This window comes from Erinaceus europaeus, chromosome 3 (assembly GCF_950295315.1).
Source record: "Erinaceus europaeus chromosome 3, mEriEur2.1, whole genome shotgun sequence".
Lineage (NCBI taxonomy): Eukaryota > Metazoa > Chordata > Mammalia > Eulipotyphla > Erinaceidae > Erinaceus > Erinaceus europaeus.
This window is the reverse complement of record NC_080164.1, coordinates 71,881,630-71,902,783: the sequence shown is the minus strand read 5'-3', so window position 1 is coordinate 71,902,783 and position 21,154 is coordinate 71,881,630. Positions and strand designations below refer to the sequence as shown.

The following is a 21,154-nucleotide window of genomic DNA, read 5'->3' as shown; positions in this document are numbered from 1 at the left end:
TCTCTGTCTCTATCTCACAGAAGGAGGGAGGAGAGATAGACCATCAGGAGTGGTAGAATATTATGCACCAAACCAAGTGTGTCTCTGTGTGTGTATAAATAAAAAGCAAACCTCATGAAGAAAAAAAAAAAAAAGCAAATGCCTCAAAGAAGGCCCAAACTGTCAAGATAAGATCAGAGCTAGATATATAGTTCACTGGGTTGGGCAAATGTCTTGTCTTGTACCCAGCCTGGGTTTGAGCCCTAATACCATATGGGAGGTGTGCTAGGGGAAGCTTTGGTGCTGTAGTGAAAACCAGCTTGGAGCAATGAAAACACACATGTGCATGGTCCCAGCTCCACAAAAAGAAAAAACAATGTGTCAAGGTGAAGTTTATAATTATGAATATGGTTGTCAATGAAGAACTTCTAGGAAAGGTGTCATATCAGCAAGGACTTAGAGGAGAACTTCTAGACAGATGGAACAGCCCTACACAGTGTCTTGAGTCTGGATCACACAGGGCATATTGGGCTATGAGGCCAGTGTAGTTTGACCTAAGAGATTAAGGCTTTCAGTCCTTAAGGACTCAATCAGATTTCTATTAGAGCTTTGTGGATAGTGAAAATATATGTGAAAATCCAGAAGTGAAGAGAAACATTCAATGTCTGGAGAAATAAAGTAGAGGGGCTGGGTAGTGGCATATCTGGTACAGTGCACATATCACAATGCACAAGGACCATAGTTCAGGCCCCTGGTCTTCACCTGTAGGGGAGAAGCTTCACAAGTAGTGAAACAGTGCTGAAGAACTCCTTCTCCTCTGCTCTGCCCTCTCCTCTCCTCTCTCCCTTTCTCTGTCTCCTCTTTCTCTCTCAACTTATCTGTCTCTATACAAAGTAAATATTTTTTAAAAAAGAGAAAGTAGATTATGACTGGAACTTAGAGTGCAAAAGAAGGGTGCAAAATATTAAATCTCTCTAGAGAGAAGGCTATTCAGGAAAGGTCATATTAAGGTGGCTGGGTGGTGGTACACCTGATTGAACATACACATTACGGTGCACAAGGGTCTGAGTTCAAACCCCCAGACCACACCTGCAGGGGAGATGCTTTACAAGTGGTGAAGCAAGTCTGTAGGTGTCTATCTTTCTCTCTCCCTCTCTATCTCTCCCTCCTCTCTCAATTTCTCTCAGTCCTATCCAGTAAAATAGTAGAAAAGGGTGGGAGGGGGTGATAGCTATCAGTAGTGGTGGATTCATAGTTCTCCCTGGTGGCAATAAAAAAGGGCCTGTACTGCTGGTGGGAATGTAAATTGATCTAATCCCTGTAGAGAGCAGTCTGGAGAACTCTCAGAAAGCTAGAAATGGACCTTCCCTATGACTCTGCAACTCTTTTTCCTGGGGATTTATCCTGAGGAACCAAACACACTCATCCAAAAAAGATCTGTGTACACCTATGTTCATAGCAGCACAATTTTTAATAGCCAGAACCTGAAAGCAGTCCAGGTATCCAACAATAGATAAGTGGTTGAGTAAGTTGTGGTATATATACGCAATGGAATACTATTCAGCTATTAAAAATGATGATTTCACCTTCTTCACCCCCCTCTTGGATGAAGCTTAAAGGAAAGCCAGGAAGACAAGGATAAATATGGGATGATCTTACTCATAGACAGAAGTTGAAACAAGATCAGAAGGGAAAACACAAAGTAGAGCTTGGGCTGGAGTTAGTGTCTTGCACCAAAGTAAAAAAACTCTGGGGTGGGTGGTGGAGAGGGTTCAGGTCCTGGAACATGATGGCAGAGGAGGACCTAAAGGGGGATTAGTGTTATGTGGAAAACTGAGAAATGCTACCCATGTACAAACTACCTTATTTTGCAGTTGACTGTAAACCATTAATCCCTCCAATAAAAGGGGGCAAAAGGAGAAATAACTATTAAATTTTAGGAGATACTTGTACACAGATAAGCAGAAAAGAGGAATCAGTGCCTTTACTTGGATATTGGTGGAAAATTCCAATTTCTTTGAGGGAACTATATTTTAGCTAAATTACGAAACATAGATTATCACTGGGTAAAATGAAGAAGGGGAGAAAGGGTATTTCAAGCCAAAAACAGGCTGAGCAAAATTTTGGATGAATAGTACATTCTGGAACTACAGATGATATAGAGCAGTGGACCCTGAGTTAAGACAGGATGAGAGACCAATTTACAAAGCAAGCAAGGTGTTTGAACAGGAGACCACACTTGGAATCAGACTGCTAGATATGTCATTAGTAAGTCACTCCTCTCAGGGTTCAACTTCCTGGGAAATAATTAACCACCATAGAGAGTAACTCACCACAGAATAAGTGGGGCTAGAAGCCATAACCAGTAGCTCTAGAGAGATTTATTTGGCTTAAAAACAAAACTATCAGGGGAGGGGATAGGATACGGAGAGCTGGCAGTGGGAATTGTGTAGAGTTGGACCCCTCTTATTCTATGGTTTTGTTAATGTCTCCTTTTTATAAATAAATAAATAAATAAATAATAAAAACAAAGTACTGAAGACTGTTTCTTTGCTTTTTTTTGCTTTCAATCATGACATTTTTGATGTTTTGAATTTGAAACTCAATAAAAGGGAATGTGAGGTTTAAAAATGTCATATTAAGAATATGTTTGGACTATTTAGGGAGCCGTATCTAAAGCAGGGAGTCACACTTGAAGTTTTTTAAAGATTTGTGTGAAAAGCAAATATCGAATGATTTAGGATGTTGGGTCCCTGACTTGAACCACAGGGCAGGTGGTAGTACCTACAGGAGATGTTGGTGTGGACAGAGAGATCTACGACATCATGAATTAAGGTGCCCTATTTGTGTGGCACAAAATCTCCCTCTCCAGATTTTTTTCCTGTCCATATTCTAGACCCATATCATCAGCTTCATCTCTTAATAACTTTGTCAACTGGAAGCAACTGGAGAAATGGATCTAGAATCTAGAGTAGAAACTATCTAGAGATAGTTTTTGAGGTATCAACATAAGAGCAATTGAACTCACAGGGAGGGTCAGTAGGGAAATACATTTTAAGAAACCCAAGTAAGACCCTATAGTATAAAGACAGCAGGGATATAATTTGTCTTCTGTAGGCAGTATCTACCAATCGGCAATTAAATGAAAAAAAAAAAAAAAACCACTTTACTAATCCAATACTTTAAGTGAAAAGAATAAAATCTTCAGCACAAGTTTTGGTTTCCAGCAGGAATATGTGTAGACATGACAGCTAGAACATTTTTTCTGAATTTGGTAAATGTGTTATGGAGTTGGCTGGCTGAAAGTAAGTGTGGAGCCAAGCAATGAAGATGAGCTCATAGGCTCAGGGATGTAACTCTTTGTAAGAGCAAGGCCAGTGAATCTTCAATTTTCTTGGGCTCAGATTTGCTGGGATTTGGTTGTAGGAGGCCACCCCCACTTGTTTTTCTGCATTAGTTCTCTGGAGGTGGATCTGAGGCTACTGTGGAAGTTGATTGGAAATTCTATAAAAGATTGCATTTCAGATGACTGGATTAGATCAATTTCTAGCTAGGGACCCAGAGAAAAGTAGAAGACTTATGGTTATAGGCTTAAAAAAGAAGAAATTTCTATTTGGAGCAAAGATTGAGAACCACTGCATTTTTACTAAATGAACTGAACTATATTATCCACTTAGACAATTTCTCAACTCCTCTGACTGCCAAGTGTGGGCAGAATTTGCTGAAAGATATCAACAGAAACACATTTACTTTTCCTCAGCCTGGTACAAAAGAGCCCTTTACCTGGGCTGGGGAGCCCAGCTTGTGGCTAGGAAGATGACTGAGATTCCCAAGCCTGCACCAGAAGAGAGACAGTAGAGAGGCACTTCTGCTTACTGCTCTGGCCTGCCCTTTCTCTCTCTCAATTTCTCAACTTGGTAGGTGTTCCAGGCCAGGCATGGCACTTCACCACTTTCAGCTGGTCAAAAATATGCATCATACAGTATGCAGCACTATATGGTGGGAAAATCCAAGGGGCACAATGCATTAAACAAGAGTTATATGTAGCACAGCCAACAGGACAGGGTGAGCCTGAGGAAAGAGGTCTTATCTGCCCTTTTTTTCTCCTTATGTTAGAAACATCTTAATTTTTACTGAAATAACATTGCATTATTTATACTTTAAGGGTACATCGTTACAAATAACATACCACTAAAAATCCAGTCCTTCCTTTGAATTTGATTCCTCCTAGGAGTTGTGAAGAAGTGTGTGAGCCACACCCATGCACTGGTGAATTTCAAGTATGGAGACATCAAGACTGTGCCCATCTCTTTCATCACACCTGTGGGAGGTGCCATGCCCTGCCCACTGCTCCAGGTAACTGTTCCAGTGATCTACTCCAGGAACCCTTCTTACCATTTTCAACCCTCTGAATAACATAGAATAGGCTTTTACTAAGAATAACATAGAATAGGCTCTGAATAACATAGAATAGGCTCTGAATAACATAGAATAGGCTTTTGCTAAGAACCTGACTGATTTCCTCTAGAGGACTTGCACCTGGAGGTGAAGAGTCGTGGCCCCTGTTGCTATTTCTTTGCTTCTGACGATGATTTGCTAATACCTCAAGACTTGCTTGCATTGCACCTTATGAGATGACAGATGCTCAGGAAGATGAGTTGTAGCTCCTGGGAACATAAAGGAAATTTTTCAAGTGCTCTTGAGAATTTAACTGCAAGGGCCAGTGAAAGAGCTTACCTGGGAGAGTATATTCTTTGTGCTGTGCATGACTAGGTTTAAACCAGGCTCCCACCATACTTGGGGGGAAGCCTTAGTGTAGTCATGCTTTCCCTTTCTCTATCTCTGTCCCTTTTTGCATGAAAAAGTTGGCCTGAAGTGGTGAAGCTCTAGTGACAAAAAATAAGTAAATAAAAAAAGAGTGATAAGAAATTTTAACTAATACAAGAGAATATATGAAAAAGAATTTTATAACTAAGGCAAGCAGTAGTGCTTCTCTTGACATTATAGTCAGTTGTTGCAAAACATTGATGTGAAATGTTGATGTCTTGGGAGTTGGGCGGTAGTGCAGTGGGTTAAGTGCATGTGGTGCATAAGGATCCCGGTTCGAGCCCTGGCTCCCCACCTGCAGGGGCGTTGCTCCACAGGCGGTGAAGCAGGTCTGCAGGTGTCTATCTTTCTCTCCCCCTCTCTGTCTTCCCCTCCTCTCTTCATTTCTCTCTGTCCTATCCAACAATGACAACATCAATAACACAATAATTAAAACAAGGGCAACAAAAGGGAAAATAAATAAATAAATTTTAAAAAATGCTGATGTCTAGTGTAGGACCCATGAATGTACATTCCGCAGGTGCTCTGGGCTAGTGCATGCTCATTTACTTAAAATTCACAAAAGCTATGCTAGCTCTGGCACATCAATTTATCTAGTTCTCATCCATGCACCATGGCTAGAGAGAAGAAAGAGTTCCCCCAAAGCTTCACTGCCGCTGTTTCAGTAGATTAAAAATTTAAAAAAAAGAAAGAAAAAACACAGGATTTCACTTTGACTGTCGTCCTACCTCTCTTGCCAAACTCAGAGTACACATCAATGCACTTTTTCCCAACTGTGGCTCGCTGGTCTGACAAGTGCACAGCAGCCTCCAAATGCCCTTTCACAGATTTATTTTCTGTTGGACATGATACGTTGTAGTGTTTACCTATGGATTCCAGGTGTATTCTCTGGAGCAATCTCAACAAATGTCCTCCTCTGTCTGTGATGACCCTTCCAGACATGTGAGCACACCATTTATATCTCTCTTTGGCCTGCATGCAAAACACTCCAACTTCTTTCAGTCAATCTTTGTAGGACATGGCTTTCACCACCTTATTGGTGACCACAAGATACTTGTCAGCAATGAAGTCTTGTTATGATGGGATATACCCTGACTGATCACAAAATGCCAAGTGTAGCCCAGTGATCCCAAGAAATTTAGGAACTATCAATTCTTTCTTAGCTGAGAAAAATATGCACGTAAATTTTAGTATTAGTATGTTCTAATCATCTTGAAGTATTATAAATTATTATAAACCTTGCTCTATAACCAAAATACTTGTTGTTTAATATATTCTCTCTACAGGTTGGAGATTATGTGTTTGCCAAAATTGTAGCACCCAATGGACTTGAATTCTATGTCCCTGCCATAGTCATAGCACTTCCAAATCAGGATGTGGCTGAAGATAAATTCTATACAGTGTTGAAATGTAATAACCGAAGAGTAAGTAGACTTTCACCTAGAGAGCTTCTCACTAAGCTTTTTACTTCTGCCTTTTTTCTTGGCAGTGCTTACCTCTTTCCTGACACATCACACACACACACACACACACACACACACACACACACAAATTAAGGCCTGTTTTACTTATCTATTTTACTATATGTGAAAGAGACAGAGAGCCCAAAGCACTGTTTCATTATCTTATGTGATGTCAGGAATTGAACACTAGGCTCTAAGCATGCAGGGTAAGCATTCTACTATTAATCCACCTCCCAGACCCCCCCCCCCAAGATTTTTTGAAAGAATGATTTCCCAGTCATATCTGTTCCCCTTACACATTTACTTTCTGGGTTTGGATCTTGTCCAATACACAGCACAAAATCTACCCTTACTAAGGTCACCATGACCTGCTAACACCCACTAAATGATCTTTGGACTTGGATCTGCATTTGATAGCTGAGGTATCTTCTCTAGCTTTAGCAATATCCCCCCCAGCTTCTTGCAAATCTGTTCTCTTCACACTGTTCCTACCTATACTCCCTGCTAGTCCTGCCTGTGTATATTTCCTTGAGGCCTTAGAAAAAAAGTTAAGCAGCTTACAAATCTGATGCTGTCACTTAAAAATCTGATGCTGTCACTTACCTGCCCCCTCTCCCCATCTTTAATTCTCCTTAGTCTCAAGTAAGAGCTCAGTGTGATCCCAGCCTGTCCCCAAACTACCCATGAGCTTGGCTTCACAACAAAGCAGCTTCCTGAACAAGTGGTATCTCTAAGCCCCTGGATAACACTCCTGTCATCTTCCCAGGAACACTGGAAGACTGGCCTTTTTTTTTTTTAATTGCAACCAGGGTTATCATTAGTGCTCAGTGCTGGGACTATGAATCCACTGCTATTAGTGTCCTCCCCACCCCCCAATTTTTCTTTCTATTTTATTTGATAGGAAAGAGAGAAATTGAGAGGGTAAGATAGAAAAGGAGAGAGAAGGGTTGGGTGGTAGCACAGCGGGGTCAAGTGCACGTGGCATGAAGCACAAGGACCAGCATAAGGATCCTGGTTCGAGCCCCCGGCTCCCCACCTGCAGGGAAGTCACTTCACAGGCAGTGAAGTAAGCCTGCAGATGTCTATCTTTCTCTCCCCCTCTCTGTCTTCCCCTCCTCTTTTTCTCTGTCCTATCCAACAATGACAACATCAATAACAGTAATAAAAACAACAAGGGCAACAAAAGGGGAAAAAGAAAGCAAAAAAATATATATATATTTAAGGGAGTTGGGTGGTAGCACAACGGGTTAAGCGCACATGGCGCGAAGTGCAAGGACCAGCGAAAGGATCCCAGTTCGAGCCCCTGGCTCCCCACCTGCAGGGGAGTCACTTCACAAGTGAAGTCTGCAGGTGTCTGTCTTTCTCTCCCCATTCTGTCTTCCCCTCCTCTCTCCATTTCTCTCTGTCCTATCTAACATTGACAACATCAATAACAACAATAACTACAACAACAATGAAAAACAAGGGCAACAAAAGGGAAAATAAATTAAATATATATTTTTTTAAAAAAAGGAGAGAGAGACACCTGCACCCCTCTCTGTCTTCCACTCCTCTCTACATTTCTCTCTGTCTTATCCAACAACAGTGATGTCAACAACAACAGCAATAACTACAATAAAACAAGGGCAACAAAAGGGGGGGGAAGAGACACCTGCAGACCTGCTTCACCACTTGTGAAGCATGCTCCCTGCAGGTGGGGGGCCAGGACCTGAAACCCTAGTTTTGCATATGGTAACATATGTGTTTAACTGAGTGCACCACCATCCACATACTCCCCTGACACACACAGTTATTTTCTTGATGATCTCTGCACTTTGTACTGTCTCCCATTCCATTGACTTCCTCACCAGTGTCCCAACTCCTTAAAAGCTGAGTCTGGGGGGCTGGGTGGTGGCGCTCTAATGTGTGGTTAAGCACACAATTAGAGTGTAAAATGACCCAGGTTCGAGCCCCCAACCCCCACTTACAGGGGGTAAGCTTTGCGAGTGGTGAAGCAGGGCTTCAGGTGTCTCTCTGTCTCTCCCTGTCTCTCTCCCTACCCTCTCAACTTCTGGCTGTCTCTATCCAATGAATAAAGATTTAAAAAAAAAAAAAGCTGAGACTATATTGTATTCACCTGGCATAACCCCTAAATAAGAGAAGGTTCTCACAGTTGCTTTTTAATTGAATAACTGACAATTTTCATGGAAATGGTGTTGTGCTAGACCACTTAATATGCCAAAGAAATAGTTTGGCAAGTAAAAAAGCAGTAAACAAACAAAAAATAATGACTAACTTTATGTAGCTCTTTTTTTTTTTTTTTTTTTTTACCAGAACACTGTTCAGTTCTGGCTTATGGTGGTACAGGGGATTGAACCTAGGATGTTGGAGCCTCAGGCATGAGAGCCTCTTTGCATAACCATATGCTATCTACCCTTCACCCTATGTAGCTCTTACTTTTGTACCACAAGTACTAACTCAAATATTTTTATTCATGGCAAGAAATTGATTTCTTAGGCTTCCATTAGATAAAGAAATGGCAGCAGAAATGTTAGGGCATACACAGGTTAGCAGCAGAACAGTATTTGAACCCAGGCAGTCTGGCTCTGTGGCTCACATGTGAAACCTCAGTTGCCAACTAGTATACAGAGTAAAAATAGATGCCATTTCTTGGCTATAGCATGAGTTTAAGTACCAAGAGAGTGTCATGTCAGTGAATTATAGGATTAAGAGCAAAGAACAGAAACCTTCAGAGCCAGTGGTCCCAGAAGTCCTGTGTCCAGTCTGATAGAAGAAAGCTGAGGGGGCTAAAGGGTGGAGGAAGCCTTCTCATCAACCCAGGAAAAACCACTGGAAGAAAACAGATTTTCAGGGGCTGGGTGGTGGCTCACCTGGTTAAGTGTATGTGTCACAAAGACCCAGGTTCAATCTTCTGGTTCCCACCTACAGGGGGAAAGATAGTGAAAGTAGTGAAGCAGTGTTGCAGGTGTGTCTCTCTGTCTCTCTCTGTCTCTGTCTCTCTCTCCCTCCCTCCCTCCCTCACTTATTAGCCCCTCAGTTTCTCTCTGTTCTATCAAATAAAATAAATAGTTTTTTAAAATAAAGAAAATGGACTTTCCATTATATGGATGACATGAAGAAATAGTCTAGAAGGACAACAGGTGGGGAAACATTTCTATCATGTGTCACTGCTATGAAAATATCTACCAGGGAAAGGGGAGAAAACAAATCTATGGAAAGCTGAAGAGGCATCCCTGGGCATTTCCCTGGCAGTGTGGAGAGATGCATTCTATTCAACATCCCTGAGCAACTGCCCCAAGACAGGAAGCACCTCGGAGTCTATCCACAAGGCAGGGAGTTCTGGAAGGTAGAAGAATAATGTGGGAGCGTGGGTGGTGGTGGTGGTCATGGTGATGGTGGTGGTAGACAGAGATAGTTCTGCTAGAGATTCTGGGAGACTTATAGGACTGAATCTGAGGTGTTCAAGGCAGAGTGGCTAAAAACTCTTAAGTACAGTAAAGAAATGTCCCAGATGGAGCTACAGTTAGAAAGGAATGTGGCTGTGGTCCGGGAGGTGGCACAGTGGATAAAGCTTTGGACTCTGAAGCATGAGATCCTGAGTTCAATCCCCAGCAGCACATGTGCCAGAGTGATGTCTGGTTCTTTCTCTCGCTTCCTATCTTTCTCATAAATAAATAAAATCTTAAAATAAAATAAAATGCCATAGATGGACACGTTAGAAAAAAAATGTGGTTACATGAAGGGATGTGTGTGTATAGGTGTGCATATGCACCTTTTACAGATAAACTTGTCAGACAGAATATGAAGAAATGATTTTTATTCGTGTATGGTTTTATTTATGAAATAAAAGCAGCCTTATATTTAAACTATAATCTTATTTAAAAATATTTATTTATTTATTTATTCCCTTTTGTTGCCCTGGTTGTTTTATTGTTGTAGTTATTGTTGTTGTGGGATAGGACAGAGAGAAATGGAGAGAGGAGGGGAAGACAGAGGGGGAGAGAAAGATAGACATCCTGCTGACCCGCTTCACCACCTGTGAAGCAATTCCCCTGCAGGTGGGGAGCCGGGGTTCAAACCGGGATCCTTATACCTGTCCTTGTACTTTGCACCACATGTGCTTAACCCACTGCACTACCTCTGGACTCCCTTAAACTATAATCTTAAGTGTCACTCTGAATAGGATAATGAGTCGTAGCTATTAATAGGTTGAGTCAAAATAAATTACATGTGAATCAAGAGCATTTCTGATTCAAATTGAGTGGACTCTTTTGGTATTATTTCAGGAATTTTGTCCTCGAAGTGCACTTATTAAAATCAGCCAAAACAAGTATGTTCTCTCTTGTTCTCATATAATGTCACCCCCATTTCAGGAGAATACAAAAATGTAAGTAGACTCATCTGTTTACTCCATGAATTTTATTTGTATCTTTGCATATTTAATCCATTTCTGAGTTGAGATCCATCATCTCTAAATACCTGGGGGTGAGGGATGGAGGAGGAGGGCAGGAGCAATAATAATATGATTGTTCCTTCAGCATTGCACCTTCCCTGCTGGCTATTTTTTCCTGGCTATTTTTTCCTTATTGGTTCTAATCTTAAGGCCAACATTATTTTTACTAACCTCTCAGAAAAGTTTTGAATTCTGTAGTGGATCTGAAAGAATTATTCTCCTTTTATTTGTAAGGATTTAAGGCCTTCTAATGAAGTGTAAATATAAAGCACAGTAGATTGTATACAAATAGTAGTTGTACTGGGAATTAGTCAGCCATACTGGAGGCAAGAGTAAGTGCTAGCCGGGAGTCGGGCGGTGGCGCAGTGGGTTAAGCGCAGGTGGCGCAAAGCACAAGGACCGGCATAAGGATCCCTGTTCGAACCCCGGCTCCCCACCTGCAGGGGAGTCACTTCACAGGCGGTGAAGCAGGTCTGCAGGTGTCTATCTTTCTCTCCTCCTCTCTGTCTTCCCCTCCTCTCTCCATTTCTCTCTGTCCTATCCAACAACGACGACAACAACAATAATAACTACAACAATAAAACAACAAGGGCAACAAAAGGGAATAAATAAATAAAATAAATATTAAAAAAAAAAAGAGTAAGTGCTAGCCATGACCAACTGAGGGTGTCCTTTGTGGTGGTTTCTAGGGACTGCAGGCGGGAAAACACATTTTCATCTGAGGCAATAGAATTGCTAAAAGCTAGGAAGGCAACAAAAGCAAAAGTAAAGCCTAGAGCGTAGGGAGAGAAACCAAGTCCATGGGATTGATGGCAGCCATCAAGGTTACTATCACCTGGAAATGAAGGTGGATTTATTATTATTGATATTGAAGAAATTAATGATTTAATGGAAATAAATAGAGTTGTTGATACATGGGTAATTTTTTTTTCAATTTTCTGCAAAACATTCTCACTCCCAGCCTAGTTCCTCCTCCACTATCATGTACCAGGACCTAAAACCTCTCCCTCCTCTTCCCCCCATCCAGAACCTTCACTTTGGTGCAATACATCAGACCTAGTTCACATTCTACTTTGTGTTTCCCCCTTCTGTTCTTATTTCTCAACTTCTGTCCTTGAGTGAGATTATCCCATATTCATTGAAGGTGGATTTTGAACAATGGCTGGGGTACGGTGTCAAGAAAACACTCTCTGTTCTTCTTTGGAATTTACTTTTTTGGGGTGCCCACCTTCAATGTCCCAATGTTCATGCTTTGAATATTATTAATAGAACCATTAGGGGTATTTTCTCCTTCTACCTTTCCCCCTTTATTAATACCATCCCAGGCAGTGAATCCAGAGCTGCATGCATGTATGATAACTGAGCTGCGTCCATAGCCATATATATATATATTGCAGGACACCATGGTACTACTCTACCATTCCTCGAGTATAATTTGTTTTCATCCTTGGGCTTGGAGCTCTGGTATGGTACTAAGGGTCAAATCTAGAGCCTTATACATGGGAGCCACCTCCCAGAACCCTCTTCACCATTTCCTATCTCCCACTTTAGGACTTGTGAAAATGTATATTTTTGGTGAAAATCCTTCTCCTCATCCAGAACTGATGTTTTTCCCAGCTACCAGAGGCCTGTTCACATTACTTGGGTCCTTGGTTCTTATTCCCTAGACTCATCTCACCACTGTCTTTAGATCCTCTCGTCACTGTCTTTAGTTCCTCTTTTTGATTCCTTCACCCCAGAAAATACCCAAGTTTTTCTTCTCTGTTTACACATGTGCATATGTATGTACAAGCATATATCCATAGTCCTGACTTAACAGATCTTCCTTGGTTCTTCAGTATGACCCTGTACCCCAGGTATCCCCGTCTCATCCTCACTTAGTTTTGTGTCCCTGGGTTGTTATCTCAGAGCTTGTTCCTCATCCTAAAATTTGGGCTGTGTGTGGATGGGAGATGGTTGTGGCTGTGCCTGGTGTCAAGAGGGTGCTCAGCATATGGCAGAAACCACTTCAGTTTCAGTCATCCACCTGAGTGTACAGAATATTAAATTCAAGCCATGAGTAGTTCACAATTTATAATTGTGCAGATTTGGTTCCAGCTCCTAGACAAAGAAAAAGGGAAGGGTGGAAAGGAGAAGAAACCTCAAGTTTAGTACATCTAAAATGAAATTATACTTTTCCACAAACCTGCTCCTATTTCTGCCTTCTCTGTCTCAGTTTACTCTTCTGTCAGTCACAAAGTTATCCATGAAGTCTGGTAGTAAGGATCATCAAGCTTTTGGTGCTATGGTGTCTTTTCTTCTCTCCCTCCATCTCTATGTCTCTTTTTTTTAAAAAAAAAAAACTTAAAAAATTTTTTTAATTATATTTATTTATTGTATAGAGACAGCCAGAAATCAAGAGGGAAGGGGGTGACAGAGGGAGAGAGACAGAGAGACACCTGCAGTCCTGCTTCACCACTCATAAAGCTTTCCCCCTGCAGGTGGGGACCAGGGGCTCGAACCTGGGTCCTTGCGCATTGTAATACATGAGCTTAACCAGGTGTGCCACCACCCAACCCCCATCTCTATGTCTTGATCTGAAAAAGTTGTCTCAGAGAGGTGAAGCCCAGTGATGACAAATGGGGGGGGGCAATTTAGAGTTTCTTCTTATCTTTCACCTGCCACATCCATTGGTCCCTAAAGTATAGTGATCCTAATTTGCACATACTTCTTTGCTCTGTTTCCATAGATCAGGCCTTCTCATTTCCTGAGACCACTGCTTCTACCATCCTCCTTTTAGTCACCTCTCCAATCATCTTCTGTAAGGCCTGAGCAAAGCACTCTTCCTCATGGGTATATCTGCTCTTGCCCCTGCCCCAGTAAAAATACTTCAGAACCCTCCCACCCCCAGAAACCAACTCCATGCCTCTTCTTATTCTAGATAAGACTCTTGAGTGTCTGACCCAAATCTGCCTCCCTAGTTACCCCCATCACCCTCCCCAAACCCTTTACAAACTAACCATATTAAGCTACTTGTATGATTTTTCAAACTCTCTGCCTTTGAATGAGCTAAGTGCTCCCTACTTGGATACTATTCTTGGACTCAAGCATCACACTACGATGGCAGCATTTCTGAACTCCAGCCAGTCTACATAGAAGCTGATCCCTCTGTATGCCATTATAAGAATTTTCCCTTAAGCTGAATTATGTACTGCTTGAGTCTTGGCAAGCAGGTTCTATTTACCAGTGTCAAGACATACCCAATGACTAAAGTATGAGCTAATGGACAAGCAAATACTGTGGATATACAGCAATGCTCCTTAAAGGATGCCATTCCACAGAGAATCTTTTATTAGGTATGATTATTGAAAATATATGCCAAGTTTGGCCCATATTCCATATATGTATGATATTTCATTTAAAATAGCACTTTTTGTTAGTCTCAAAATCCTCCTGAAACAATACAATATCGAAATCATAATGTCAGAAAGGGATATAGATAGATATGTCTAGACACTGACAATTTTTAACTAACCTCTACATTGTCAGTCATTATTTTAAAATTAAAGTTCAGTTTTGTATTTAGAAAAGCCTTTACTTGTCTTCTATTTTAGAGTGACCCTGCACATTATTTAAAGCTCTTAAATGATAATTATCTACCCTACCTTCTAGGGCTCAACACAGTGCAAGTGTTTATTTATTGACCCCCTAGTCTACCCATTGTACTAACAGATATGAAGTTTGTCACTGTGACTTTGTTTTACATTTCCCTTATTAGTTATAGCAAGCAATTATTGGTAAGCATTGATAATTTATAGTTCTCCTTTGGGAAAATGGTTTTTTAATTCCTTATCCATTATTTAATTGGCTTATAAATCCTTTTGCTATTGGAGTCCCTTATACATTTTGAATGTTAACCCCTTATCAGAAAAATGACCTACATTTTTCTCCCATTCCATAGCTTAATGCTCATTTTGTTGGTTCTTTTGCTATGCAAAAGCCTTTTGTTTTTAGTTTTTTAAATAGTTTCTAATTATTATTATTATTATTATTGATTTATTTTTACCAGATCACTGATTAGCACTGGTTTATGGTGGTTTGGGGTATTGAACTCTGGAGCTTTGGAGCCTCAGGCATGAAAAGTCTCTTTGCATAACCATTATGCTATCTACCCCCACCCAAAAACCTTTTATTTTGATGTAGACCCATTTGCTGATTCTTGATTTTGCTGCTTAAGTCTTTGGTGTCATATCTCAAAAATCATTGCCAAGAATAATGCCAAAGAGTTTGACACCTACACTTTCTTTCAGGAGTTTTTATAATTTCAGTTTTTATATTAGTGCAAGATAGGGGTGCAGAGGTCAGGGAGTATCTCAGCTGATATGAGCACAGATCTTGCATGTCTGTGTCTCCTGGTTTAATTCTCAGCATAATATGTCTTGGAGTGGTACTCTTGACTTCTCTCTTTCACATCAATCTCTACCAATAAATCTCTTAAATAAATAAAATAATTTTCTGGATAATTTGAGGTACAATTTTATTCTTTTGCTTGTAAGTAATCAGTTTTCCCAACCTCAGTTATTGGGGTGGTGGTGCACCCAGTTAAGTACAAACATTACCATGAACAAGGACCTAGATTTGAGCCCCCAATCTCTGCCTGCAGAGAGACTACTTCACACATGGTGAAGCAGGTCTGCAGGCATCTCTCTCTGTTCCTCTTCCCTCTCAACTACATATATATATATATATATATATATATATATATATATATATATATATATATATATATTTTTTTTTTTTTTTTTTTTTTGAGAGAGAGACAGCCAGAAATTGAGAGGGTAATGGAAGATAGCAAGGAAGAGAGAGACACATCTGCAGCCCTGCTTCACCACTCATGAAGCTTTCCCCATGCAGGTGGGGACCAGGGGCTTGAACTTTGGTCCTTCCTTGTATATTGTAACGTGTGCTCCACCAGATGTGCCACTACTCCCCCCCCCTTAATTTTATCTGTCCTATCTAATAAAATAAAAAATTAAAAAGGGATAAAATGTCTGCTGGGAACAGAGGATTCATATTGCTGGCATGGAACCCTAGCAGTAACACCAGTGACAATAAAAAAAAATTAATTTTGTTTTTGATAAAGAATAGGAAAGCTTTCTAGGGAGGCGATGGGATACAAAGTTCTGGTAGTGGGAATTGTGTGGAATTGTACCCCTCTTGTCCTGTAACCTTGTTATTATTTCCATTTTATAAATAAATTTTAAAAATTAAAATAAAAAGACTACCCTTTCCACATTAAATATCTTAGCTCCCTTGTAAAATATTAGTTGACAATATACAGTATATTTTCTTTTTTTTTTAATTTTTATTTCTAAAATGGAAATATTGAAAAGACCATAGGATAAGAGGGGTACAACTCCACACAGTTCCCACCACCAGCACTCTGTATCCCCGCCCCTCTCATGATAGCTTCCCTCTTCTTTATCCCTCTGGGAGTATGGGTCCAAGGTCATTATGGGGTGCAGAAGGTGGAAGGTCTGGCTTCTGTAATTGCTTCCCCACTGAACATGGCATTGGCAGGTCGATCCATACTCCCAGCTTATCTCTCTCTTTCCCTAGTGTAGGTGGGGCTCCAGGACATATTGGTGGGGTCATCTGCCCAGGGAAGTCAGATTGGCATAATGGTAGCATCTGAAACTTGGTGGCTATAAAAGAGTTAAGATAGAAAGCAGAACAAATTGTTGACTAATCATGAAACTAGAAACAAGAATATTGCAGATGAAGATTTGGTGTCTCTGTTTTGGACAAAGCTAGTAGGCTTGCTTTAGGTATATTCCAAGGGGCCCATCACCCTACTAGTTTTTGCCTGAGCTTGACATCTAATATGCAGGTGACCTAAGTTATTGTCTGGGGAGATGGTGTCATAGTTGGAAAAAGGACTAGAAAGCTGGATCTTGGAAGAGAGTAGCTCCCAATATGGGAAAGGTATATAAATATTGTTGACTGTAAACCCCATCAATTTGATCTGGGGCCCATAGTCAGCACAGGAGCCTATGTAACTTCTGCATCACTATAGGTCTGAACTCACATTCTGTGGTCATGGCTAGGAACATTCCAGGCTGCACTAATTTCGGCACCCATCATCCTCGGGTGATAGGTAGAGTATGTTATCCAACCTCTCTTCGGAGACTGGAACATTCCCTACCCTCATTGACCCACACTGAGGGCAAGGTCCTATAGGGGCCCACAAAGGATTCCATTATGTTGTTCCTGATGGAGATGACTAGTGACAGTGGTGAGAGGGATCTGTTAGAGGTCTGTGTGGGAATCCCAGGACTCCCTGACTAGGGCCCCAGGTGATAGGGTGGCCCTACAGTATATTTTCTAAATAGGGAAGTCTAAGTTTGACTTTGTAGTCTTGTAAATTAACTGTAATTAAAAGTCATGTGGTCTTTAGAGTTTGTGGAGATTTCCCTGGTGGTGATTAGAGAAAGCAAAGGGTTTAGCAGAGTGTCACTATTGTTCAAACTTTAGTTTAGCATGTCAGATATAAGCCAATAAACTAATAATGTAGCCAAACTGATTATCCTGGAATGGTGAACTGGAGTTAGTGCTGAGGCATATTTAGGAGTTTCTTGACTAGGAGTTGTTCCTTTTCTGACTTGGTAAGGACAGGATCCGAATGGTTAGGTTCTTTGTATCAAGAGAAGCTCCCAGGTACCAAAGGCTCGAGGAAATGAATAAAGTGTAGCCTGAACTATCAGAGCCCACAGAACCCCTGAGATTTCACCCAGGGGGACAGTGGGCAAAATGCCAATGAAACTAACTTGGACATCTCTAGACACAGCAACTTTGAAGACAAAGGTAACTCATGTCTCTCTCTCTCTCTCTCCTTCTAGAGGTGACATGGACAAAAAAGACTCTACTTTCATGATATGGCCACTCAAAGATGCTGACACTGGGGATTTACAAGAAAACCACAGAAGGAAGAAAAAGAAATCTACCAAAAGGCTGCCTCTCCAGGAGAGGATGTCCTCAGACTCAGATGGACCTTCCCTTGAGACCAGGTCCCAAGAGTCCTATCCTAAGAAACATCACAGACCCAGGGTAGAAAGGGTACAACACTGTTTATCTCAAGAACACCCTGAATTCTCTCTCAGGAATAATGCATATGAAACTACTCCCCAGTTTCCTGGCCAGTTTAGGTCCCAATATAGAAAAAACTCTAACACCCTTAAGTAATATTAACATCCATTTCCCCAGAGAAGACCCTCGGCCCCAGGGTCTAGGAGTCAGCCAGCCATGCCATTCACACAAACACTATGGCTGTCACACCTCCACTTCCTGCATCCCGCCCTGCTCTTGTAGAGCCACCTTCAGCAGCCAAGGATTGTGGACCTTTGATAAGAAACCTTAAAGCATCCTGTACTAAGAAAGGCAGCATTGCTCCAGGGCTTCCCAGACCTCAACAACATTGTGGAACTAGCCCCTCTGCTGAGGTAAGGCTTCCCTTCATTCTACCTGTGCCATCCTTGTTTGTTAAAAAGAAAAAGAAAGCAACTCTCTTAGTCTCTCTCCTGGTTTGTCCACATGTTAGAACTTGTTGGTTCTGGCTTTTCCCTCATCACTCTTAATCTCTTTTGTCCCTTGTCCTTACAAGGACTACCGTCTTCTGCAGAGTGAACTCTCCATACCCCAAAGTTTAATTTCATAGATTATTGCCATAGGATTTTTTTCAAGTCAGTGTTATATTTTTAATTGGCTAATTGGTGTGATCAGAGTTAGTTTTCAAACTTTCCCACCCCCTTTTATGTTTTTGTCTCTTTGGAAGTCAGTATATTTATAATCCAAATCTACAGTCTTGTTTTAAACTGGTTATTTCTCCAGAATTAAGGATTTTTATTGCTTACTGTTAGGACTGAAATTAAGACTTAACTACTTGTTTGAGAACTGCAATATTGAACAATTCCTATATTATTGTTTCCTGGTAATTTTTCTTGTGTCTCTCTAATTATTTTTGTTTATAGTCTGTTGTAGGTACCTCTGAGCATGGAACCAGAATAAAAACTCTTACATTGGAAACATTTCAAAATTACTGGATTGTTGTTTCTGTTTTCTTTGAGCACATTTTAGCAATGGCATGAAAATATTATATTCCTGTTCATTAATTTCTTAGTGAAATTAGCTACACCAATTTCACAAATGCTCTCCTAAATTATTTTTCTTATCTTTAATAACCCCAGTGTAAGAGAATAATAAGGTTCAGGTTAATAAAAATATCTAATAATTTCTATGAGTAGGAAAGATAGATCAGCATGATGATACTCCTAATGATTACATCTTTTTTTTTAGTCATTTTTTAACCTTTTTACTAGTGATTTAATAATGATCAACAAGATTATGGGATAAGAAGAGTACAATTCCATACAATTCCCGTCACCAGAGTTCCTCATCCCATCCCTCCATTGGAAGCTTCCCTATTCTTTATGCCTCTGGGAGCATGAGACAAAGATCTTTATGGGATGCAGAAGGTGGGAGGTCTGGCTTCTGTAATTGCTTCTCTGCTGGGTGGACATGGACATTGACAAGTTGATCCATACACCCAACCTGTTTCTATCTTTCCTTAGTGGGGTAAGACTCTGGGGAGGAGGGGTTCCAGGAATCATTGATGAGGTCGTCTGTCCAGGGAAGTCACATTGGTGTCATGGCAGCATCTGCAACTTGGTGGCTAAAAGCATTAAAATATAAAGCAGAACAATTTGTTTAATAATCAGGACCTAAATATAAGGATATAGCAGGTGAAATTTGGAGTCTTCATGTTAGAAGAAGCTAAGAAGTCTATCTGAGGTATATTCCAAGAGGCCCATGAATTTACTAATTTTTACTAATTTTAAAGCTATTCAGATCCCTCCAGTACTGCTTTTTCCATGAAACCTCATTTTATAACAGTTATACCTATTCATAAGAAATGACCTTGTAGTCTTATGGAGCTTCCCTAAGTAGGTGCTATCCTTCAGAGATACCTATATCTATATATCTATAGCTATATTTATATATTTGTCCATTTTTTCCTATGGTCCTTCTTTCTCTTCCTTTCTAAGTCACACATACACCTATTACTAACTCTGAGTGCCCTTTTTCCTCTTCTATCTCCAGGTCCTGATAAAATTGGAGTTCAAAGCTCTTTGCTCATCTTCCTTTAACATTTCTTTCCCTCTGGGAGTATGGAATAAAAATCTTTATGGGCTGCAGAAGGTAGGAGTTCTGGCTTCTGTAATTGCTTCTCTGTTCGCCATGGACATTGATGGGTCAGTCCATACTCTCAGCCTGTTTCTGCCTTTGCCTAGTGGGAAAGGCTCTGTAGAGGTGAGATTCCAGGACACATTGGTGAGGCTGTCTGCCCAGGGAAGCCAGGATGGAATCATAGTAGTATCTGTAACTTGGTAGCTGAAAGACAGTAAGCTATAAAGCAGGATGAATATTTAATAAACAGGAACCAAAAAGTAGGAATAGAACAGATGAAATGAGGGATATTACGGTAGAAAAAAAAGCTAGGAAGTCTGTTCTAGGTATGTTCCAAGGGGCCCATGGCTTTAGTAATTTTTTTCTTGAACTTGATAGTTAACATGGAGGTGGACTAGAAATATTGTCTGGAAAGATGGTTTCAGAGTTGAGAATAGAACTAGGAAGCTGGATTAAGGTAGAAAGTAACTTCCAAGCTTGAAAATATATGAATAAAATTAACTGTTTGCCATATCAGTCTAACCCAGAGCCTATGTAACCTCTGAGTCCTTGTCAGTCTTAACTCACAGTTTACGGTCACAGCTGGGAACATTCTAGGCTGCATTCATTTCAGGACCAGTTTTTCTCAAGTGGCAGGGTAGGATGACCCAGGCTGTCTTCAGAGAGTGGGACAGTCTCTACCATTACTACTTTATAGTGAGGGCATGGTCCTGGAGAGACTCCCAAGAGGGCTTATGATGATGTTCTTGATGGAAGTTACCAGTGATGATGGAGAAAGGGATCTATGAGAGATCTAAAGCCCATATTTGTGTGGGAATCCAAGGATTCCCTGACTAGTGCCCTAGATGATGGGGCGGGTTGGTATGGACTAAAAAAGCCATCATTAAGTGAGCCAGTCCCTTGCCCTTATGCAGCTTTGTAGTCCCTTCTTTAGCTGATGAGCTTAGACTTTCTCCCAGTTGTTAAAATTTTGATTATCAGTATGTATCCAAACTGATATTAGGTGTATGGGTTCTAGCAGCCATTATTCTTCAAGGTTATAGAGTGAATGCTTTCCCCTATAACTGAGAACAAGGCCAGTATTACTACTTCTATCATTTATGTTAAATATTTTACTGGGTTTCCCAGTCCGTGCAATAAGCAAGGGGAAGCAATACAAGATATAAATATCAGAAAATAAGTTTTTAAATCTCTATAGGTATAAGTCCTA

At 40.7% G+C, this 21,154-nt stretch overlaps 1 protein-coding gene across 5 annotated transcripts in view; it reads left to right on the top strand.

Moving 5' to 3' along the window:
* VWA3B (von Willebrand factor A domain containing 3B) overlaps positions 1-18,796 on the top strand; it is a 189,355-nt gene extending 170,559 nt beyond the window's left edge. For 3 of the 5 annotated variants that reach the window (XM_060187500.1, XM_060187503.1, XM_060187504.1), the window contains 5 exons: positions 4,211-4,335; positions 6,093-6,230; positions 10,556-10,656; positions 17,601-18,200; positions 18,729-18,796. In XM_060187500.1, the coding sequence (XP_060043483.1) occupies positions 4,211-4,335; positions 6,093-6,230; positions 10,556-10,656; positions 17,601-17,943 (707 nt within the window). In that variant the 3' untranslated portion in view covers positions 17,944-18,200; positions 18,729-18,796. The remainder of the gene's footprint in view (positions 1-4,210; positions 4,336-6,092; positions 6,231-10,555; positions 10,657-17,600; positions 18,201-18,728) is intronic. The other 2 variants (XM_060187501.1, XM_060187502.1) reach the window with 2 other exon arrangements.
* The last annotated feature ends 2,358 nt before the right edge of the window (positions 18,797-21,154 follow it).